Raw genomic sequence first — 24381 nt, forward strand, 5'->3', positions numbered from 1 at the left:
ACTCCAGTATTCTTGCCTGGAGAATCCTGTGGACAGAGGAGCCTGGCGGGCTGCTGTCCATAGGGTCGCATAGAGTCGGACATGACTAAAGCGACTTAGCATGCATGCATGCATTGGAGAAGGAAATGGCAACCCACTCTCATGTTCTTACTTGGATAATCCCAGGGATGGAGGTGCCTGGTGGGCTGCCATCTATGGGGTCGCACAGAGTCGGACACAACTGAAGTGACCTAGCAGCAGCAATAGCAATGACCCAGAAAATGGTGTGGTCACTCACCTAGAGCCAGGTAGCCTGGAATGTGAAATTAAATGGCCCTAGGAAACATCACGACGAATAAAGCTAGTGGAGGTGATGGAATTCCAAATGAACTATTTCAAATTCTAAAAGATGATGCTGTTAAAGTGTTTCACTCAATATGCCAACAGAATTGGAAAACTCAGCAGTGGCCACAGGACTGGAAAAGGTCAGTTTTCATTCCAATTCCAAAGGAAGGCAATGTCAAAAAATGTTGAAACTACTGTACAATTGCACTCATTTCACATGCTAGCAAAGTAACGCTCAAAATCCTTCAGCTAGGCTTATGCAGTATGTGAACCATGAACTTCCAGATGTTCAAGGTGTATTTAAAAAAGGCAGAAGAACCAGAGATCAAATTGCCAACATCAGCTGGATCATAGAAAAAGCAAGTGAATTCCAGAAAAACATCTACTTCTGCTTCATAGACTATACTAAAGCCTCTGACTGAGTGGATCACAACAAACTATGGAAAATTCTTAAAGACACAGGAACACCAGACCACCTTATCTCTCTCCTGAGAAGCTGTATGCAGGACAAGATGCAACAGTTAGAACCGGACATGCAACAATGGACTGGTTCAAAATTGGGAAAGGAGTACATCGAGGCTGTATGTTGTCACCTTGCTTATTTACTTTTAAGAAGAGTACATCATGTGAAATGTCAGGCTGGATGAATCACAAGCTGGAAACAAGATTACTGGGAGAAATATCAACAACCTCAGATATGCAGATGATACTAATTTCATGGCAGAGAACAAAGAGAAACTATCTTGATGAAGGGGAAAGAGGAGAGTAAAAAGCTGGCTTAAAACATAATAGTCAAAAAACGAAGATCATGGCATCATTGTCCCATCACTTCATAGTAAATAGATGGAGAAGAAGGGGAAACAGTGACAAATTTTCTTTTCTTGGGTTCCAAAATCACTGTAAACGGTGACTGCAGCCACGAAATTAAAAGACACTTGCTCCTTTGAAGAAAACCTATGACGAACCTAGACAGTATATTAAAAAGCAGAGACATCACTTTGCTGACAAAGGTCCATCTAGTCAAAGCTATGGTATTTCCAGTAGTCACGTACAGATGTAAGAGTTGGACCATAAAGAAGGCAGAGCAACAAAGAATTGCTGCTTTCAAACTGTGGTGCTGGAGAAGACTCTTGAGAATCCCTTGACAGCAAGGAGATCAAACCAGTCAATCATAAAAGAAGTCAATCAATTCATTGGAAGGATTGAGGCTGAAGTTGAAGCTCCAAAAAATTGGCCACTTGATGTGGAGAGTCGACTCCTTGGAAAAGACCTTGATGCTAAGAAAGATTGAGGGCAAGAGGAGACAGGGGCAACAGAGGATGAGATGGTTGGATGGCATCACTGACTCAATGGACGTGAGTTTGAGCAAATTCCAGGAGATAGTGAAGAACAGGGGAGCCTAGTGTGCTGCAGTTCATGGGCTTGCAAAGAGTTGGACATGACTTATTGACTAAATAACAACAATATACATACCATTTAAATATTTTTTGTTTTCCTTATTTCTAAAAGTTATTTTAGGTAATATAAGGAAGATATAGATTCTGAAAAATAACTGGCTATTAAATAGAGAATTTAAAAAGAAAAATTTTAGTTTTATAAATTTTTCCCAGAATCAGCTTTGATTTTAATTTGTGGAACACTACATAACACTTCATAGTAATTTTTTTTTTTTTTACTCCCTTTATGCTTAAAAGTGGTTAACAATTCCTTTAATGGTTAGAAGTGCAAAACTATATTCTTGAACATGTAAGTTTCTTTATTGCAGCTATTTCTTTAGTCCAGATAGTTTCTGTATTATTACTTCAGCCTTGAATAGGAATTTTTTTGTCTCTTCACATTTCTTTCATCATGACTTCTTAAGTCTACATAGAGTCACATATAAAAAATACTACAAATGCTTATAGAGTGTATTTCTAACATACCAGAAATGGTATAACACACCATTTTGCAAGGGGCTAGAAAAATAATATAAATAATATATATGTAGGAGCTATCAAAGAATAAGGCAAGAACTACCACTGTAAGACTGCTCTCTGTGGCCTTAACAATAAGGATGTATATTAAATAAGTATACTTCTTTCCAGGCTAAACCCACATTACATTCAAAGTAATGGAAGTGTGGAAGTGTGAAAATAAGTATTTTGTATATGTGATTCTACTTACATTTAAGCATACTTAACAAAGCAAAGAAAATGCTTACTCACTCGTACACCTTTAGGTCCTGGATTACCATCTGGTCCAGCTAAACCCTAGTGCAAACAAAAGACATCACCATCATACTCTAGTACTTTTTAAAGAGTTGTTGATAATTAATAAAAAGGGGCAAATAAAAGGTATCATTTTTACAAGTATAAACTTCAGAACTGTATACTTAGTTCTGAAGACCATATACATTTTAGGGATTTTAGAATTTCAGAACCAAAAAAGCCATTGTATATAATCTATACACAAATATATTTTAGATTTCTAAATAAAGTAGATTAACACAACTGTCAGACACAATTATTTAAGTTATTTCTCATTGGAAAATCCTGTTCTTTTAGAACACTTCTAATTTACTTATCTGAAATATATTCCTACTTTAGAAAATAAGTACATTTTTAAACTTCAGATCAATTTCCATATGTTTAAGTATTTATATGTTTTTCAGATAAACACAGAACATTACTTGGTGGTAAGATTCATGTAATACCCTCCACATACTTTAAAGGCTTCAAAATGGAATTTTATTAACACTAGATTATCTTTTGGCATTTTCAATTCCTTAATTCTAGAGAATAAAAAAGATATTTTATATAAATACAGTTTTCTAGTATGCTAAATAAACAATTAATTTCAAAAGTAATTAATGAAAGCCTAAGAAAGAAAATTTTTTCTCTTATTAGCCTATATGAAATAGCTAGAGAAAGTTAGAAATTAGAGGGAAATAAATATGAAATGATTAAAATGAATTTTCAAAACAGTATACAAAGACTTGAATCCAATTTAGATAAAAAGTATTCAGATAGTGGTATATGTAGCACTGGCAATTGTGTCCCAAGTATTTATAATTGTATTATTAAAAAATGTTGCATATCAAAGACAGTCTTAACTCAAATCATTACTTCATTTTAGTCAGTGGTAATATTGTAAAATCAGTAGCAACACTGTTTAACATTTTATTAGCCTACTGGGCCATTTTAATTTAAAAAGTTCCACTGAATATCATATCAAACTTGTTTAAAAATCCCACTCTCATTTTAAGTAAAATTTGTCTGCAATAAAATTTTTGAAGAATTTTTACAATTTTTATATCAGAATTTTGGGGAATTATTTTGCTATGAGTAATTCATTATTTAATAAAATAAACCAATTATCATTTGAACATTAACTCTTGAAATTGGAACATACAACGCATTAACCAAGAGAGACATAAAAAGAAAAGTTTAAATATAGTTACCTCACCTGCCTGCCAGGGTAACCACGTGAACCAATATTACCAGTGAATCCTGGAATTCCCTAAAATGAAAAATAAAATAATAAAAAATACAGCAAAGTCCGAAGAAGCCCAAGAAAGCAAACTTGGTGTATTCATAATACCCAAGTTTGGAAAGAATATTTTTTCCATATAAAAATATGAAGAGTCCTGCATGTTGCTTATCTGACTGAAGTCATCTATTTAAAATGAAAATGGCCTCTTTCCTGGCTGGAACCATGGAGGGTGCAGAAGAGAAGGAAATAAAGGTTCCTGCTATGCCAGAAATCCTTAAGAAAAAGGAAAAGAATTTCACAGAGCTTAAGATCAAGTGCTGAGAAATAATTTGCCTAAAAGATGCTTCGAAAGGCAAAAAGTTTATCTATGAAAAAGCTAAGCCCTATCACAAGGAAGACCAGCAGATATACAGAACTGAAATTCAAATGGTTAGGATGGCAAGAAAAGCCAGAAACTTCTGTGTGCCCACAGAACCCAAATTGGCATTTGTCATCAGGAACAGAGGTATCAAAGATTTGAAAGGCATTGCAACTTTGCCTCTCTCAGATGTTCAGTGGCACCTCCTGAAGCTCAACAAGGTTTCAATTAGCATGCTGAGAAGGGTGGAACCATACATTGCATGTGGTTTAGTTGTCGTGTCCAACTCTTGCAACCCCATGGACTCTAGCCTGCCAGGCTCCTCTGTCCATGGGATTCTCAAGGCAAGAATACATTGCATGGGGGTACCCAAACCTGAAGTCAGTAAATTAATTGATCAAAATCAACAAGCAGTGAATTGTCCTGACAGATAATTTGATCGCTGTTCTCTTGGCAAATATGGCATCATCTGCATGAAAGTCATTTGATTCATGAGATCTCCATACTGTTGGAAAACATTTCAAAGAAGCAAACAACTTCCTGCTGCTGCTGCTAAGTCGCTTCAGTTGTGTCCGACTCTGTGCGACCCCAGAGATGGCAGCCCACCAGGCTGCCCCATCCCTGGGATTCTCCAGGCAAGAACACTGGAGTGGGTTGCCATTTCCTTCTCCAATGCATGAAAGTGAAAAGTGAAACAACTTCCTATGGGCCTTCAAACTGTCTTCTCCGTGAGGTGAGATGAAGAAAAAGGCCATGCACTTTGTAGAAGCTGGAGATGCTGGCAACGGGGAAGACCATATCAACAGGCTTAATAGAAGGATGAACTAAGGTATCTACCATGATTATTTTTGTAATCTCGTCAGTTAGGAAACTGACTGCTTTCAAATTGAAAAAAAAAAAAGAAAATGAGATAAATTGCTAAATAAAAATGAATACAACTATAAATTAGGGACCTAAATGAGATACTGATTATTAAATGTAGGATAAATGCAAATAAACATAGGATAAAAAATTTCAGTGATACATGAATTTTAAAAAACATTTACATTAGAGAAAGAGTTGATACATTGTGTAATAAACAGTATCTTTACAGATTGAACTCCTTGTCTCAGCCATCCTGCAACTTGCCTTAACTATCAGAGCACAAGCTTCAGAAGGTAGGTAAATGGATATTAAGTGTTAATTACCTGTATTATGACAAGGGTATATCTAAAAATTCACATAGCAACTTTGAATGTGAAACTCACTTTGAATTGAAAACCTTCTGTGCCTGATTTAAAACCCAGTTTACTCAAGGAAATGGCAATCCACTCCAGTGCTCTTGCCTAGAAAATTCCATGGATGGAGGAGCCTGGTGGTCTACAGTCCATGGGGTTGCAAAGAATCGGACACAACTGAGCAACTTCACTTTTTTTTTTCTTACTCATGGAAGGCTGATATATGGAGACTCAAACACATAAGAAAAGAAACTTGCTGCAGAACCCTGTGGAAAAGTGTGAAGAAATACCTCCATATGTTGTTACTTTCTTCCACTGATACATGATTCACTCATTAATTTAGGTTATTCATTTAGGTCTAATACATAACTTGTGAACTAAGGAAATGCCAAAAAAGTATGTTAAGAAAGGCAATGCCAAAGTATGTTCAAACTACCACACAATTGCACTCATCTCACACGCTAGCAAAGTAATGCTCAAAATTCTCCAAGGCAGGCTTCAACAGTATGTGAACTGTGAATTTCCAGATGTTCAAGCTGGATTTAGAAAAGGCAGAGAACCAGAGATCAAATTGCCAACATCCACTGGATCATTGAAAAGGCAAGAGAGTTCCAGAAAAACATCTACTTTTGCTTTATTGACTATGCTACAGCCTTTGACTATGTGGATCACAACAAAGTGTGGAAAATTCTTAGAGATGAGAACACCAGACCATCTGATCTGCCTCCTGCGAAATCTGTAAGCAGCTCAAGAAGCAACAGTTAGAACCAGACGTGGAACAAGAGACTGGTTCCAAATTGGAAAAGGAGTAAGTAAAGGCTGTATATAGCCACGCTGTTTATTTAACTTATATACAGAGTACATCATGCAAAATGCCAGGCTAGATGAAGCACAAGCTGGAATCAAGACTGCCGGGAAAAACATCAATGACCTCAGACAGGCAGATGACACCACCATTGTGGGAGAAAGCAAAGAAGAACTGAAGAGCCTCTTGATGAAAGTAAAGGAAGAGAGTGAAAATGCTGGCTTAAAACTCAACATTCAGAAAACTAAGATCATAGCCTTTGGTTCCATCACTTCATAGCAAATAGATGGGGAAACAATTTTGGGGGGGCTTTATTTTTTGGGGCTCCAAAATCAGCGCAGATGGTGACTGCAGTCATGAAATTAAAAGACACTTGCTCCTTGGAAGAAAAGCTACGACCAACCTAAACAGCATACTAAAAAGCAGAGACTTTGCCAGCAAAGGTCTGTCTAATCAAAGCTATGGTTTTTCCAGTAGTCATGTGTGGATGTGAGAGTTGGACTATAAAGAAAGCTGAGCACCAAAGAATTGAAGCTTTTGAACTGTGGTGTTGGAGAAGACTCTTGAGAGTCCTGTGAGATACAACCAGTTAATCCTAAAGGAAATTAGTCCTGAATATTCATTGGAAGGACTGATGCTGAAGCTGAATCCCCACTACTTTGGCCACTTGATGTGAAGAACTGACTCATCTGAAAAGACCCTGATGCTGGGAAAGATTGAAGGCAGGAGGAGAAGGGGATAACAGAGGATGAGCTGGTTGGATGGCATCACTGATTCGATGGACATGAATTTGAGCAAGCACCAGGAGTTGGTGATGGACAGGGAAGCCTGGTGTTCTGCAGTCCATGGAGTCACAAAGAGTCAGACATGACTGAGCGACTGAACTGAACTGATGATAACAGTGATAATTTTCATAGATTGTTTATTCTGTTAAAATTCTTTTCCTGTTATTTGTATTAGATAATAATACTAATACAAAGGACACTAATCCTTTGCCCCTCTGCTCTGAAGTATAAGAAGATTGCACTGATTTCTCTAGTTTAACCATAGAAACACTATAAAATTCCTGAAATTTGAAAAAAATCTAGAGAAAAAACAGTTCAAGAAAGAGGCAAATAAAGGATCACAGTTCAAAGTTTTCACCCTCTCATACTATTAGACTAGTATTCTCCTAATATGTCCTTCTCTCCACTTTTCTCAGAATACATTTCTCAGTTTTGTTTTCTCCCTTTTCTCTCCCCCTTCCTTTCCTTGCTTCAACAATTACTATTTACTTAACATTTTTTTGTGTGTGTTGGGCTTCCCTCATAGCTCAGTTCATAAAGAATCTGCCTGCAATGCAGAAGACCCAGGTTTGATTCCAAGGTCAGGAAGATCCAATGGAGAAGGAATAGGCTATCCACTCTAGTATTCTTGGATTTCCCTTGTGGCTCAGGTGGTAAAAAATCCACTGGCAATGTGGGAGACCTGGGTTCGATCTGGTAAGAATCCGATTGCAATGCAGGAGACCTGGCTTTGATCCCTGGGTGGGGCAGATCCCCTGGAGAAGGGAAAGGCTACTCACTCCTTCTAACCTGGAGAATTCCATGGACTGTATAGTCCATGGGGTCACAAAGAGTCATACATGACTGACTTTCACTTCACTTCAACATGTTTTTATGTGCTAATCACATCACCATGCAATGTGATTTACAGCTACTTTATATCTATGATATAAAGTATGATAGATACTATGTTCTTCATTCTACATTTGAAGTAAGAAAGATACAGAGACGTTGTGAAACGTGCCTGAGATGGAATTAAGTAGCAGAGCCTGAATGTAAACCCAGATGATCTGACAAAAGTTGTCACGTGTGTATATGCACACACACACATACACACACACACATATATGACAATGAACAATTTAATAGAATGTGAATAAAGAGTGATCTTCTGAGAATTACAGGAAATTCTCATCTACATGTAGAGATTATATCCTATGAATTTCAGAAACTATATTTATGTACTAGAAATTACCTTATTAACATTATACATAGTATATATTTGATCCCTATAATGTTTATTGAGCACTGATATGCCAAGCAGAATTTCAAGTATTTTATACATATTATCTTATTTAATCTACCCAAACCCTATAAGGTAGATATTATCCCTATTTTACAGATGCAAAAAATAAGACACAAAGTGTTTGCCACTGGTGGAAAGCCACTCAGCTATTTAGAAAGCCAGAATTTAAATCAGTAAGTCTAACTCCAGAGACCACCATTCAAGGCTTCCTCCCTAGTGGAAATTTGAAGTGCAAATAACTTATAGTAGTACTCAAAGGAAAGCCCTCTAATTATGAGATTTGCTTCAGTCTATTTACAAATGCTTCCTCTATTCCCCATCCAACTCTAAAACACGTAGGCCTATATCCAGACATCCACAAAAACCTTATATTTGGGTATGCCAATAAAAAGAGTGAAATAAACATAAAATGCAGTTTTTATTCTGTAGGTTCTGGTTAATGGCAACCACTGTCCCTTTCATGAGTTTCCTAGCCACATTAGGTTCAGTCAGTTCAGTTCAGTTCAGTCGCTCAGTCGTGTCTGACTCTTTGTGACCCCATGAATCGAAGCACGCCAGGCCTCCCTGTCCATCACCAACTACCGGAGTTCATTCAAACTCACGTCCATCGAGTCGGTGATGCCATCTAGCCATCTCATCCTGTCCTCCCCTTCTCCTCCTGCCTCCAATCCCTCCCAGCATCAGAGTCTTTTCCAGTGAGTCAACTCTTCTCATGACGTGGCCAAAGTACTGGAGCTTCAGCTTTAGCATCATTCCTTCCAAAGAAATCCCAGGGCTGATCTCCTTAAGAATGGACTGGTTAGACCTCCTTTCAGTCCAAGGGACTCTCAAGAGTCTTCTCCAACACCACACTTCAAAAGCATCAATTCTTCAGCATTCAGCTTTCTTCACAGTCCAACTCTCATATCCATACATGACCCCAGGAAAAACCATAGCCTTGACTAGACGGACCTTTGTTGGCAAAGTAATGTCTCTGCTTTTCAATATGCTATCTAGGTTGGTCATAACTTTTCTTCCAAGGAGTAAGAGTCTTAATTTCATGGCTGCAATCACCATCTGCAGTCATTTTGGAGCCCCCAAAAATAAAGTCTGACACTGTTTCCACTGTTTCCCCATCTATTTCCCATGAAGTGATGGGACCAGATGCTATGATCTTCGTTTTCTGCATGTTGAGCTTTAAGCCAACTTTTTCACTCTCCACTTTCACTTTCATCAAGAGGCTTTTGAGTTCCTCTTCACTTTCTGCCATAAGGGTGGTGTCATCTGCATATCTGAGGTTATTGAGATTTCTCCTGGCAATCTTGATTCCAGCTTGTGCTTCTTCCAGCCCAGCATTTCTCATGATGTACTCCGCATAGAAGTTATATAAGCAGGGTGACAATATACAGCCTTGACGTACTCCTTTTCCTATTTGGAACCAGTCTGTTGTTCCATGTCCAGTTCTAACTGTTGCTTCCTGACCTGCATATAGGTTTTTCAAGAGGCAGATCAGGTGGTCTGGTATTCCCATCTCTTTCAGAATTTTCCACAGTTTATTGTGATCCACACAGTCAAAGGCATTGGCATAGTCAATAAAGCAGAAATAGATGTTTTTCTGGAACTCTCTTGCTTTTTCGATGATCCAGCGGATGTTGGCAATTTGATCTCTGGTTCCTCTGCCTTTTCTAAAACCAGCTTGAACATCTGGAAGTTCACGGTTCAATTAGGTTAATCAATCTCAATTAAAAAGCAATCTGTTTTAAGACGTAAATGAAATGTGATTCTGAACAGATTTTCATAGAGGGTGTTAAGACAACATGTAGCGATATAACACATTCCAGCTGCACAGAGAAATACACAAAAGGACTCTATTCAATGACTAAATCCTGCTCTTCTGGAACAGCAGTAAACAAAGTAAATAAGTAAGCTTTCAGCAGTCATATGTGGCATAAACATACCCTAAGCCAACCACACCCTAAAATCACTTGGACAACAACAGAGCTCAAAAGACTCAAAAGAAATACTGTAACTTAATTCACTCTGCATTTAAAAAATGGCTCACTTTAATCTGTAGATTGTCTGGAGTAATTTAGACACAGGGTTATATCACTACTCCTGGAAAAATCAGGAATAGTTAAACCTGTTCCAATCCCACTTCTCACCTGAGGAATTAAAGCCGACGCTCTGAGTCAGACTTCATTGAGAGTCCAAGCACTGCTAGCATGGGTCCTCCCTATGTCTTCATTTATTCATTAGTAAAATACAATAGTAATATCACAGGATTATAATGTAGAGGTCACAGGATTATAATGTAGAGAAAACAGGACAATGTGGGAAAATATATTTAAAAGCAGGGGTAACTATAATAATTCTTAGTGTTGTGGAGCATCAAATGAGTTAACATATGGAAACATTCAATGCACAGTTATACTACTTGAAGTTCCAGTTAACAGTAGTACAGTTTGGCAACTAATAGACTCAGTAAATGACAGCTCTTAATACTAGAGCTTACACAGATGATATAATTACTTTCCTAAATGTTTCTGGCCAGTTAATAAATATTTACAAACTATCCAGAAGGGAATGTCTCCTAGCAAATTAGTCATGCTCCTCTTAATGTCCACAGTGTCTCCAACAGTTAAAATGCAAAATGATTTTAGTTGTTCCTCATGGTTATCACCAATTTTGTCTTTTTTTCTTCTGGAATTATACAAAATAGAACTGATTTCTATAATACGTGTTCCAATCTTTAAAACTGATTTTGGACTCTTCTCACAAGCATACCACCCTCAGAACAAGGACATGTATATTAATGGAACTAGATAACAGAGCAGTTATGAGAAAACTGATCAGTACTGACAAACGGTCAGCTTTTTCACTAACTTGTGATCTGTCAGGTTTTCTTCATTGGAATCCACACATTTCTGCCAAAGCAGTATTCTAGGGATTTTTTTCCTTCCCTAGGATCTAATCTCTCTTTCCCTCTTGCCCTTCTGTTTTTTTTTTTTTTTTCTATATATGCTCAAATGCTTTTCAGCACTCATTTGATCTCGTATTTGAGATTGTTAAGTACTGAAGAAACTGAGATTGTACTTGCTACCAATACATATATCGCTTTTCTTGCCATGTCCAGTAATTAGCAATCTTGAAAAACTGTGCCTCAGGGACTTAATAGAACTTGCTGCTGCTGCTAAGTTGCTTCAGTCGTGTCCACTCTGTGCAACCCCATAGACGGCAGCCCACCAGGCTCCCCCATCCCTGGGATTCTCAAGGCAAGAACACTGGAGTGGGTTGCCATTTCCTTCTCCAATGCATGAAAGTGAAAAGGGAACGTGAAGTCACTCAGTCATGTCCGACTCTTCACCACCCCATGGACTGCAGCCCACCAGGCTCCTCTGTCCATGGGATTTTCCAGGCAAGAGTACTGGAGTGGGGTGCCATTGCCTTCTCCAATAGAGCTTACTGTTCCTCTAACATGAATGAATGAAAGAAAACATTGGCTTTATTTATTTATTTGTCTTTCCCTCAGGGATAATCCATCAGTTTACTTTCTGGAGCTCCTCTTAGGGCTTCCTGAGGCTCTTTGCTAAATCTCCAGTAATGATTTGTCACCTTGCTGCTGCTGCTGCTGCTAAGTCACTTCAGTCGTGTCCAACTCTGTGCGACCCCATAGATGGCAGGCCACCAGGCTCCCCTGTCCCTGGGATTCTCCAGGCAAGAACACTGGAGTGGGTTGCCATTTCCTTCTCCAATGCATGAAGGTGAAAAGAGAAAGTGAAGTCACTCAGTCATGCCCGACTCTTATCGACCCCATGGACTGCAGCCTACCAGGCTCCTCCGCCCATGGGATTTTCCAGGAAAGAGTACTGGAGTGGGGTGCCATTGCCTTTTCCGATTTGTCACTTTAGTTAGTATCTAATCTCTCACCCTTTTCACTGATATATGCATTCTGGCCTAGTACACATTGTACCGAAAACAAGAGATTTGACTTTATTTTTTCCTGTGACATAATGATATATTATTTTCTGGTGGAAGAAAGAAGAAATAACATGATCAAAAACTAAACAGTTTCCAAACTATTTTGACTTTTACATATGTGCGTATATATAGAATGAACAAAAAATAGCATACTGACATTCTAATTTGGATTGTTATCAAACTTATTTGCATTCCTTCGCACAATGGTAGGGAACTAACAGCTGTGTATAGACTTTGGAGAACAGGCAAGCCCCTGAGAAATACAAGAAAACCAGAGAGTGTGTGTGTGTGCACGTGTGCATATGCATGGATAATCTGGGGACAGGGCTCACAGCATTTATAAGATTCTCACAAGAGTTTATGAATAACAAAAGTTTAAAACAGCTGTTTCGGAGCACGTTAGGCAGATAGTTGAAAGTAAGTCTAAGATAAGAAAAAACCAACAAAATTTAGTAGATAATAAATTAGAAGTTTTTCCTGTACTAAAGAGAGTCAAAGAATTAAGAAAAATTGACAGGAAAAAGACATTAAGAAAATTGAAAGCATTAAGAAAAAAATAAGCATTAAAAAAAGCATTTCCTTAAAAGCATTAAGAAAAACTGCAAGAGTTAAGTGTGGAAAAACAATCTCTCAGTGGAGTTTCCCACTGTGTATTTTTTTCACTGGAGAAGATGCAAGTCTGACAAAGGAAGAATACTTACTTGTTCCCCTTGGAGTCCTGGGAGTCCTGGATGCCCCTTGAGACCCTGCAATGGTAAAGGTGAAGACATGCTATGAAAAGTAAACCCATGTGAGTCCAATAACTAACCACAGTTGTCATTCACCCCAACTTACAGTTTTCTCATTAATGAAAATGTAATTATTACTAATCTATGTCTTATTAAATGTTATCCTTTTAATTTAATAAAAATTTAATTTTATTAAATAATAAATTCTTATTAATAATTCTTAATCAATTTTGAGTGCTATTTGAAAGATTTGTTGGCAACTAAAATGGTTACATAGTATTGAATAAAAAAACAGCATCATTTATAAAAGGCTGGTATTTAGCAATAGGTCTGCTCAATTCTGCTGCAGCTTTTTAAAAGTTGGTTTTAGTTCATTAATGCTGAAATGAAAGGCCTTCAGATATATTCTGTTTGTAATTATTGAAAAACTGGACTATATTCACGCAGTTTCTCTAAAACATTGTCATAACATTCTGTGAATGAGTGAATAAAAGAGACTGCTCAAGTCCACCCAAAGGGGGTTTATAAGACTTTGGCCACCTCACGCGAAGAGTTGACTCATTGGAAAAGACTCTGATGCTGAAAGGGATTGGGGGCAGGAGGAAAAGGGGACAACAGAGGATGAGATGGCTGGATGGCATCACCAACTCAATGAACGTGAGTTTGAGTGAACTCTGGGAGTTAGTGATGGACAGGGAGGCCTGGCGTGCTGCGACTCATGGGGTCACAAAGAGTCGGACACGACTGAGCAACTGAACTGAACTGAAGAAATCAATAACCAATGTTATATGTCAATTATATCTCAATTTTTTTAAAAAAGACATTAGTAACAAAAAAGATTTTCCAAATAAGAACCAAAGTCAAATCTTAATCTCTATCATCAACATTCAAAGATATAAAAGAGATAACAACCTTTATGCTCTAGAAAGATATTCTATGAGCAAAAGGAAGGAAGCTAAAAAAAAAAGAAGACAGGAACAAAGAATCAGCATATTTATACAGCTCTAATTAACAATCAGTAAGTCAACCTGCTGTTTACTCGATTTGCTGTATATAAAAGAACAACAGAAAGTTCCTTTTTAAAAGAATCTCAGAATTTTAAGCAAACTTCAAAAATCTGAAATAAATCATAGTTTACAAATGTCAGAAACTTCAAATTAACGTAGAGCAAACTGAAGATACATTTTTGGGGTTTCAGGATATAGAGTAATAGAGGGAAGAGAGTCATTCAGGATTAATCACTGAGGATTTATGAACATGAATTCATGAATTAGAGAAGGAAATTATACCCTGGTTAGACAATGGGAAAATTAGAAGAGGTGCCTATTTGAAAAATAAGGAAATGATTTAAGCAGTTTCTGAGATGATAAACTTAAAACATAAGTAAATGTTTAAGTAGAGAGACTCTTAGGAACCATAGAGAAGATCAGAAAATGTAAGAAAGCAAGTTGGAGGCAAAAATTTTTGTGTTATCTGTAAATGTAAGCATATAAGTAACAAGGGAATAACAGAAGGAAAAAACCAGAGTGCAGAGGAAATGGCCTGTCTTCTGGGAGCTCCGTTCTTTCCTGATTAGACTATTAAAAATAAGAGAAGTAGCCATGACAAAGAATACGGGGAAAAAGTGGAGGGGAAGGAAGGAAGGCACAAAGAAACTTCACTGAACTAAAAAAAACTAATAAAAACAAAGAAGTGGCTAATTCTATAGCAGTCCTATGAAGCAAGTATCTTCCGCATTTATGCCACGCCAAGTCGCTTCAGTTGTATCCGCCTCTGCGACCCCATGAACTGTAAACTGCCAGACTCCTCTGTCCATGGGATTCTCCAGGCAAGAATACTGGAGTGGATTGCCATTTCCTTCTCCAATTTTACAGATGAGAAAATTCTCTGAGAAATTAAATGATATGATCAAAGTCATGTAGGCAGTAAGGTAGAATCATGTTGGTTTGACAGATTCATCATGAGCTTAGTAACCTGCCCTTCTATTTACTTTATATGCCTATATTTGTCTCAAACTCAAATGTAGGACAGTCTCATCCTCATCAAATGTTAAATTGTAGATAACCAAGATAAATCAAAAAAAGGAATTATTAAAGCTACACATTTACCAATGGCCTCTAATACACCCACAGTTTCACTCTGAGTTTATACTTTTTTTTTTTTAAGATAGCTAAATACCAGCCTAATTACAAAACAGGGGACACTGTTCTCAGCTGTCCAAATGTTAAAGAGTCTACAGATAAAAAATATCCACAAACCTAGCCTTTTCACTTTTTTAATACTGGGAAATAAGAAATGTCCTCAGCACTAAAATAGTGGCTGCATCTCCCTCGGAAGAGGCAGCAGATCTAGAAGGATGTAGTTCCTAGGAGAGGGTCAGGAAGATGACAAATGGGGAGCCGGAGTGAGAAGCATATAGAGAGAGAGACTCTCTGTCAGGGGCCTAGTTCCTTTTCTTTAAAAACAAACAAACAAAAAACCCGTATTAAATATTTACTTCCTTGTTTTGATTTCTGTGTACTGCTGAGTCTAATTATATGCTTCCCTTTCTCTGGCCACTATCTGTTTCTCTGACCGAAGATTCTTCCCTCCTCAGCCCTGGTGAAACAAAACGCACTGGTGCTACAACCGTGTTAGCTTACTTTCCCTGAAGCAGTTTTTAACAGTGAACTAGACACACTGACCCTAATATCCTCCAAATGTACAATTCCCTCCTAAGAGATTCTTCTTCATCAACAGCCCTTAATAAGAGGGCAACACCAAACAGTCATGATCTTTTCTTCATGAGCTCACTCCTACTCCACCTCAGCCACAGGAGACGGCACTCAGTCTAAGGGGAGCCAATATGAAGTCTGGCCAGTAGCCTATAAAGACACTTGGAATAGAGACTTTCTCATAAACAGGGTCAAGCTGGGCCAATTAAAATCTTCTTAAAAGTAAGTTCAACAGGAAGGAAGGAGGGAATAGAAGGAAGGAAAGACTAATTTAGGTACTTAGCTAAAGCTAGAAAGACTGACAAAGGAAAGATAAGAGAAAGAGAAGAAAGCCAAAGTACAACTTAAAAAATTATTGTGAAAAGAAATTATATTGAGAAAGAAAGTTGTCAGAGGGAAAACCAGGTAACACAAAAAGGCAGATGCAGAGAGAGCAGAGGAGCAGCAGTACTAACAGAAAAGTATAGTAAAAGAGCTACAAACTAATGCTGCTAAGATACTCAGAGCTGCCTTGAATCAGTACCTGTCTCCATGAGACCAAGTCATATTACAATACATATGTTTAGATTCCATGGGTCTCCAGTTTCCCTTAATGCTGTAGAGAGGATTGAAATAATTCTTTCTTCCTTGAGATAGCCTATGTCTCCATTCTTTGCAATCAAAAGAGCCTAAGTAAAGCACAAAATGTTTTTGGTTTGGTTTGCTAACTGCTAAGTCACTTCAGTCGTGTCCGACTCTGTGCGACCCCACAGATGGCAGCCCACCAGGCTCCCCCGCCCCTGGGATTCTCCAGGCAAGAACACTGGAGTCGGTTGCCATTTCCTTCTCTTGGTTTGGTTTGGTTTACTACTAATAATGAAAAGACCAAGCACACTGAACTCTAGATCCAGTTTTGCCACTAGCTAGTTATATATCAATAGTTTCAAAGTCTTCATCTGTAAAATGATAGCACTGAATTTAACTACTGCTAGATTTCCTTTAACCTGTTGCTGCTGCTGCGTTGCTTCAGTCGTGTCTGACTCTGTGTGACCCCATAGACGGCAGCCCACCAGACTTCCCATCCCTGGGATTCTCCAGGCAAGAACACTGGAGTGGGTTGCCATTTCCTTCTCCAATGCATGAAAGTGAAAAGTGAAAGTGAAGTCGCTCAGTCATGTCCGACTCCTAGCGACCCCATGGACTGCAGCCTACCAGGCTCCTCTGTCCATGGGATTTTCTAGGCAAAAGTACTGGAGTGGGGTGCCATTGCCTTCTGCTTTAACCTGTTAGGATTCTGCAATTACTAGAATCTTTAAGAAATTCACTTTTTCCTTTTCACCCTGCATTGAATGAAAAACAAAGGCATTTATAAGAGGCAATTCAGGCTTTGAGGTGTAGGAAGAATTTAAGTAACACTGATGTATGTATCAGAGAAAAATCAGATTCAGGTTCCCATGGGCATATGACCTGAAACAAAGATGAGTGGAAGGGAAAGAGAATGGATCAGGTAGGAGACTATTATGACAGTCTAGGTGAGACATGATTATAAATTAGATTTGAGGGTGGAGTTAGAGATGGTATATGAGCCCCTTAAAGAGTTTAAACCTAAGTTCTTGAACTATTTTAATATGGTATGCTCAATGTCTAGAACATAGTACAGTTCAGTTCAGTTGCTCAGTCATGTCCGACTCTTTGCGACCCCATGAATCGCAGCACGCCAGGCCTCCCTGTCCATCACCAACTCCCGGAGTTCACTCAAACTCACATTCATCAAGTCGGTGATGCCATCCAGCCATCTCATCCTCTGGCATCCCCTTTTCCTCCTGCCCCCAATCCCTCCCAGCATCAGAGTCTTTTCCAATGAGTCAACTCTTCGCATGAGGTGGCCAAAGTACTGGAATTTCAGCTTCAGCATCATTCCTTCCAAAGAACACCTAGGGCTGATCTCCTCTAGAATGGACTGGTTGGATCTCCTTGCAGTCCAAGGGACTCTCAAGAGTCTTCTCCAACACCACAGTTCAAAAGCATCAATTCTTTGGTGCTCAGCTTTCTTCACAGTCCAACTCTCGCATCCATACATGACCACTGGAAAAACCATAGCCTTGACTAGACAGACCTTTGTTGGCAAAGTAATGTCTCTGCTTTTCAAGATGCTATCTAGGTTGGTCATAACTTTTCTTCCAAGGAGTAAGCGTCTTGTAATTTCATGGCTGCAGTCATCATATGCAGTGATTTTGGAGCCCAAAAAGATAAAGTCTGACACTGTTTCCCCATCTATTTCCCATGAAGTGATGGGACCAGATGCCATGATCTTCATTTTCAGAACATAGTAAGTGCTTGTCAATTAATTAATAGAAAGACCTGGATGAATAAATGAATTGATGTAAAGATGAAGAGGAATTTAAGTTATTTGGGGGAAAATAGATTCTAAGTATTATTTCATATGATATTTCAATTCTCTTAATATTGAAATGAAAGATTCTAAGTGGAAGAAAATATCTTTTTGCTATTTTTCAATGTAATATTATTCTACTGTAATATAGTGGAGTTAGCACCATTATTGTATAAAAGTCTCCCTATTCCTTAATTTGTGACTATAGGCCTCATTTGTTTTCTAAATACTAATCTGTAACTTTTTTTTTTAAAAATGAAGTAAATAATGTTCCTGGGAAAAAATACCTAAATTCAAGTTTTGACATAGCTCCAATCTAAGAACCTGACAGTTTTTTTTTTTTAATTTGTTTATATCATAGTATTTTGAAAATATTATTTGAGTCACTGTTCTTCCTACACCCACAAAGGAAGAACAAAAAAGGTCCAGCAACTAACAACATATGACTTTTCTCTGATGAATATACTGAAACTGAAATGAATGCATTTCTTAAGTACCAATAGAAAAATTTACAAATTGTTTTAGAACATTTTAAAAACTCAATGTAAAGAGTTATAGGGTTGTCTTGATTTTTGTTGTGACGGAAAGTTGCCTTGCTAAAAACTCCAATAATAAGTGGGGCTTAGAATCTAATTTTAATATAGAGATTTTAATACTTCTTTTAACATTAATTTGAATCCTAACAAATAGGTTATCAATATATGACCACATAGGACAAAAAAGAAAGATACAACTGAATCAAAATTAGAAATATTAAGGGATGGAAAGGAAACAAACTTCAAGTATATACCTGAACTTCCCCAAGTAACTAAATTTTGGATAAATAAATAAAATATTTATCCATAAGGAAAACAGTGGAACCATTTACATACAGAACCATCCTTGCTTTGCATGGTACTAGAGATCTATAAAACTGAGCATATAGGCTGAAACCATGCAAGAAATATTAATAATGGGAAAAAGTCTGTGATCTTTAAAAATTTTTGTCAAATGTTAAAAAAGTCTGTCAGTTACACTTGCATAGGGAAATGAAAAAAATGTTCAACTAAGATTAATTTAGTACCGTGTAATTTAAAACATTAGAAACAGTGAAAATTAAAGTTCCATTTCTTAGCAAAAATTTATGAAGAGTAGTTTGAATAGTGTGCTTTTCTTGTATAAAGAACCATACTGAGCAAACATATATCCTATGGTTTGGCAAAAGCATATTCAAAATCAGAGACATTACTTTGCCAACAAAGGTCCGTCTAGTCAAAGCTATGGTTTTTCCTGTGGTCATGTATGGATGTGAGAGTTGGACTGTGAAGAAGGCTGAGCAACGAAGAACTGATGCTTTTGAACTGTGGTGTTGGAGAAGACTCTTGAGAGTCCCTTGGACTGCAAGGAGATCCAACCAGTCCATTCTGAAGGAGATCAGCCCTGGGATTTCTTTGGAAGGAATGATGCTAAAGCTGAAACTCCAGTGCTTTGGCCACCTCATGCGAAGAGTTGACTCATTGGAAAAGACTCTGATGCTGGGAGGGATTGGGGGCAAGAGGAGAAGGGGACGACAGAGGATGAGATGGCTGGATGGCATCACTGACTCAATGGACATGAGTTTGAGTGAACTCCGGGAGTTGGTGATGGACAGGGAGGCCTGGCGTGCTGCGATTCATGGGGTCGCAAAGAGTCGGACAGGACTGAGCTACTGATCTGATCTGATGATGGTTTGGCAAACTGTCACACTTCTTTCTAAGTATAGGTCAACTTCCAACATTTCATCCTTTGCACTTTCAGTGTCATGAAATAGGTCCAAGAGTTCTTGTAATATGAAGGTTTTTTTTTTTTTTTTTTTTTTTTGCTGTTGTAACCTCCTCTGGGACATCTCTATCCTATTCATCACAACACTTTCCTCTTATGTCAAAAGTTCACCTTTACTAAGTACTTCTCTTTGCATATCTAGTTAACTCAAGTGGCAGCAGTGTTCCAGGATCAGCTATTTCTTCTATAATTCCATCTATATTCAATTCTAATTTCAATTTCTGTTATCACTATTTCTTTATTTCACTGTTCTGTCATCTTGTTTACCAGGTTTTTTTTTTTTTTGATTATCCATCTGTGTAAAATGTCACATGAGTTCATCACAGAGAGAAGGAAGCAACATAGTGACACGTTCTGCTGTCTATGTAGTAACTAACAGATGTGCATGGTACAATCACCAACAGATTCTGAGTGAAGTGATGTGACTGGTCACTGATCTTGATGCACATCTACTATTTATGCAGAGACTTGTAAGCTGAAGAGCCAGTAGCAAAGTTTATACTTTATGCAGCTAATCACAGTTAATATATTGTGGTAAGTGAAATTTGAACCATGTTGTTGGGAGACTGGTGTTAATTAAACCATGGTAAGTGAAAGCTGTGTATACTGAAACCACGCAAAGTGAGGAATGCTTACATATATGTATCGAGAAAGAGTCTCAATGATATTATCTCCATGTTTATATATGACTGTTTTTTTTTTTTAAGTTTTTTTCCCCCACTAAATATAAGGACTTATATTCACTAAAATAAAGATTTTTCCTACGTATGAGAAAGTACCCCCTATGGTATAAGACAACTTCTGCATTATCAACTCTGCTTTCCTATCTTGAGCTTCCTTACCTAAACTTTAGGTTTTAGAAAAGTAGGAGATTTCCTCTCTAGAATCCACAAAAACACCAAAGAAATGGTATCCAAGCTCCTTCATGATTTGACCCCTGAATGCACCTTATTTCCAGACACACCCTGACTAACACTTTATAATCTCCAAATAAGGACCTGCTTCTTGCCTCCAAGCCTTGGTTTATGCCATCACCTGTGTGTAGACAGCATACATGTCTACTAACTACGGTATCATCATGATAACTTTCTGTTCATCCTTAAGAAGCAGCTCAGATGTTGCCTCTGAGCAACATCAAAGTGTTCTCTAAACTTTCCCCACCTACAATCTTAAGAAGTTTAGGTAACCTTCAATCACTGCTACAAAAACTTTTTCACATCTTAATCACTGCACTTGTTATAGACTAATATACTTTTGTGATTTACTTTAGTATCTACTTACTTTTTTAGACAGTAAACTACTTGAACACAGGAACTATATCTTGTTTACCTAATACTGGTTTCCTGAATGAACTGTAGGATAAAATGATGTGATTAAAACAACTGCAGAATTCTAGTGACAAACTTTATCTCAAAACCACCCTTTTGTCTGAAGCAACTTCCTTGTATCTTTTGCTTCTGTCTAGTCTCTGCAAGCTGAGGCAAAGGTGGGCTCTCCTTATAAATGATCACGTGAAAGGCAACATCACTGAGATATTAGTAGCAGGTTAATTAGTTTTACTCACTCTACCTAAATGGGATGGAGGGTGTTTGGAGGACTGAGGGGAAAATAAGACAGGTAAGAAGGGTTACTGATTTGAGAAGCAAATGGCAACCCACGCCAGTACTCTTGCCGGGGAAATCCCATGGATGGAGGAGCCTGGTAGGCTGCAGTCCATGGGGTCACTAAGAGTCCGACATGACTGAGCAACTTCACTTTCGCTTCTCACTTTCATGCATTGGAGAAGGAAACGGCAACCCAGTCCAGTGTTCTTGCCTGGAGAATCCCAGGGACGGGGGAGCCTGGTGGGCTGCCATCTATGGGGTCACACAGAGTCGGACACGACTGAAGCGACTTAGCAGCAGCAGCAGCTTCAGGAAAAAGACAACCACAAGGACTAGGTGAAAGGGAACAGTCAATTAAACTTATAAACAGCATCAGCAAATGAATGGATAAAGAAGATGAGGCACATACATACAATGGAGTACTACTCGGCCATAAAAAGAATGAAATTGCGCTATTTGCAGAGATGTGGGCAGACCCAGAGACTATCACACAGGAAAATCAGAAAAACAAATATTGTATATTAACACATATATATGGAATCTAGAAAAATGGTACAGATGAACGTATTTTCAAAGCAGTAATAGAGAAACAATTGTAGAGAACAAACATGTAGACACTAAATGGGGAAAGGGAGGGGTGAATTGGGAGACTGGGACTGACGTATACACACTACTATGTACAAAACAGAAAACAAATGAGAACCTACAGAATAGCACAGGGGACTCAGTGCTCTGTTGAGGGGATATGTAAACACACACACACACACACATATGGCTGATTCACTTTGCTGTACAGCAGCAAACAATGCAACATTGTAAAGCAACTACGCTCCAATAAAAATAAACTTACAAGCAGCATTCATTCATTCACTAATAGCATGGCTGCTAAGTGGCATTCACTGGGCTGAAATACCACACTGAACAAAACACCGTCCTTGCACTTAGGGATCCCTAAATCACACATATATTTCCTTTTATTTCCTAATGCACTGTATCTGAAAGCCAATATTAAATTTTCATTTTCTACAATATAATGGCATTCCTCTACAGACTAGGTCCAAGTATCTAATAATTTGTCACACACTACAGGACTCATGTCAGCAATGCCAAGAGGAATACAAAGGTTTATATCCATGTTTGGCCAACATAATCAGGGAAACCTATGGCAAAAATGATAAATAGTGATAAACTGCTGCTGCTGTTAAGTCATTTCAGTCGTGTCCGACTCTGTGTGACCCCATAGACGTCAGCCCACGAGGTTCTCCCATCCCTGGGATTCTCCAGGCAAGAACACTGGAGTGGGTTGCCATTTCCTTCTCCAATGCATGAAAGTGAAAAGTGAGACTGAAGTCGCTCAGTCGTGTCCGACTCTTAGCGACCCCATGGACTGCAGCCCACCAGGCTCCTTCGTCCATGGGATTTTCCAGGCAAGGGTACTGGAGTGGGTTGCCACTGCCTTCTCCAAGTGATAAACTAGCCATAGCTGATTGAAAAAGAAGCCTTAAGCAAGAAATCAGAACAAAATTTTTTAAAAAAATCAACAACCACGAAAATATATTAGGTTGGTGCAAAAGTAATTGCAGTTTTGCATTGTAGAAGTTTGCAGTTTGATATGATTGGAATACATTCTTATATGTGGTTATGTTATATGTCATTTTAATGTGTATTTCTTGCTTTTTTTTTGCTAATGACTTACTACTTGCTTTTTTAAATATTTATTTTAGACTTGGAAAATAATGTTAGACAAAAAGCAAATTCAAGTGATTTTCTTACTTGAATTCAAAATGGGTCCTAAAGTAGCAGAGACAACTCACAACATCAGCAACGCATTTGACCCAGGAACTGCTAACTTCCAGTACAGTGCAGTGGCTCAAGGAGTTTTGCAAAGGAGAGGAGAGCCTTGAAGATGAGGCGAGTGGTGGTCAGCATCGTGAATTGACCATGACCAACTGAGAGGATCATCAAAGCTGATCTTCTTACAACTACACGAGATGTTGCCAGACCTCAACGATGACCATTCTACCAACTTTTGGCATTTGAAGCAAACTGGAAAGGTGAAAAAGCTAGCTAAGTGGGTGCCTCATGAGCTGACTGCAAGTCAAAAAAGTCATCATTTTGAAGTAACATCTTCTATGCAACAACAAACCATTTTTCTTGATCAGATTGTGAAATGCAATGAAAAGTGGCTCTTATATGACAACCAGCTCAGTGGCTGGACTGAGAAGAAGTTCGGAAGCAGTTCCCAAAGCTAAAGTTGCCTCCCAAAAAAGGTCCTAGTTACTTGCGGTCTACTGCCGGTCTGATCCACTACAGCTTTCTGAATCCCAGAGAAGCCATGATATCTGAGAAGTAGGCTCCTCAAATTGATAAAATGCACCAAAAATCGCAACTCCTGCAGCCAGCACTGGTCAAGAGAAAGGGCCCAATTCTCCTCCAGGAAACACCCCACTGCATGTTGCACAGTCAACGCTTCAAAGTTCAACAAATTGGGCTATAAAGTTTTGCCTCATCCACCACATTCACCCGACTTCTTGCCAACTGACTACCACTTCTTCAAGAATCTCAACTACTTTTTGCAGGAAAAAGGCTTCTATAGAAAGCAGGAAGCAGCAAATGCTTTCCAAGAATTTGTCAAATTTTGAAGCACAGATTTTTACACTACAGGAATAAAAAAACTTATTTCTCTTTGGCAAAAATGTGTTGATTGTAATGGTTCTTATTTTGATTAATAAAGATGTGTTTGAGCCTAGTTATAATGATATAAAATTCACGATCTGAAACTGCAATTACCTTTTCACCAACGTAATACTATTTGAGGTAAGGCAATAATGTTCCTGAAGTTTTGAGAATAAGCAAAAAATTACATAGAAAAATGATACCAGGTAACTGGGGAGATTGAGACAAATCATAGGAAGAAGACTGTGCAAACCTCTCTAATCTACCTATCTCCCTTCCTTCTTCG

At 38.2% G+C, this 24381-nt stretch overlaps 1 protein-coding gene across 28 annotated transcripts in view; it reads right to left on the minus strand.

Annotated features, from left to right (window-relative positions):
• Positions 1 to 24381, minus strand: part of COL24A1 (collagen type XXIV alpha 1 chain) — a 401096-nt gene that overhangs the window by 286175 nt on the left and 90540 nt on the right. For 22 of the 28 annotated variants that reach the window (XR_015160374.1, XM_086390890.1, XM_086390884.1 and 19 more), the window contains 3 exons: positions 12904 to 12948; positions 3769 to 3822; positions 2529 to 2573 (listed from right to left, as the gene is read on the minus strand). Coding sequence is in view for 15 of the 28 variants with exons in the window: in XM_086390890.1 (XP_086247016.1) it covers positions 2529 to 2573; positions 3769 to 3822; positions 12904 to 12948 (144 nt within the window). In the remaining 13 variants the exon portion in view is untranslated. Of the gene's footprint in view, positions 1 to 2528; positions 2574 to 3763; positions 3823 to 12903; positions 12949 to 24381 lie in introns of all 28 variants that reach the window. The other 6 variants (XM_086390905.1, XM_086390901.1, XM_086390903.1 and 3 more) reach the window with 1 other exon arrangement.

The sequence above is a fragment of the Bos grunniens genome, chromosome 3 (genome assembly GCF_055505025.1).
Source record: "Bos grunniens cultivar Pamir isolate PY7600 chromosome 3, Bosgru_T2T1.0, whole genome shotgun sequence".
Lineage (NCBI taxonomy): Eukaryota > Metazoa > Chordata > Mammalia > Artiodactyla > Bovidae > Bos > Bos grunniens.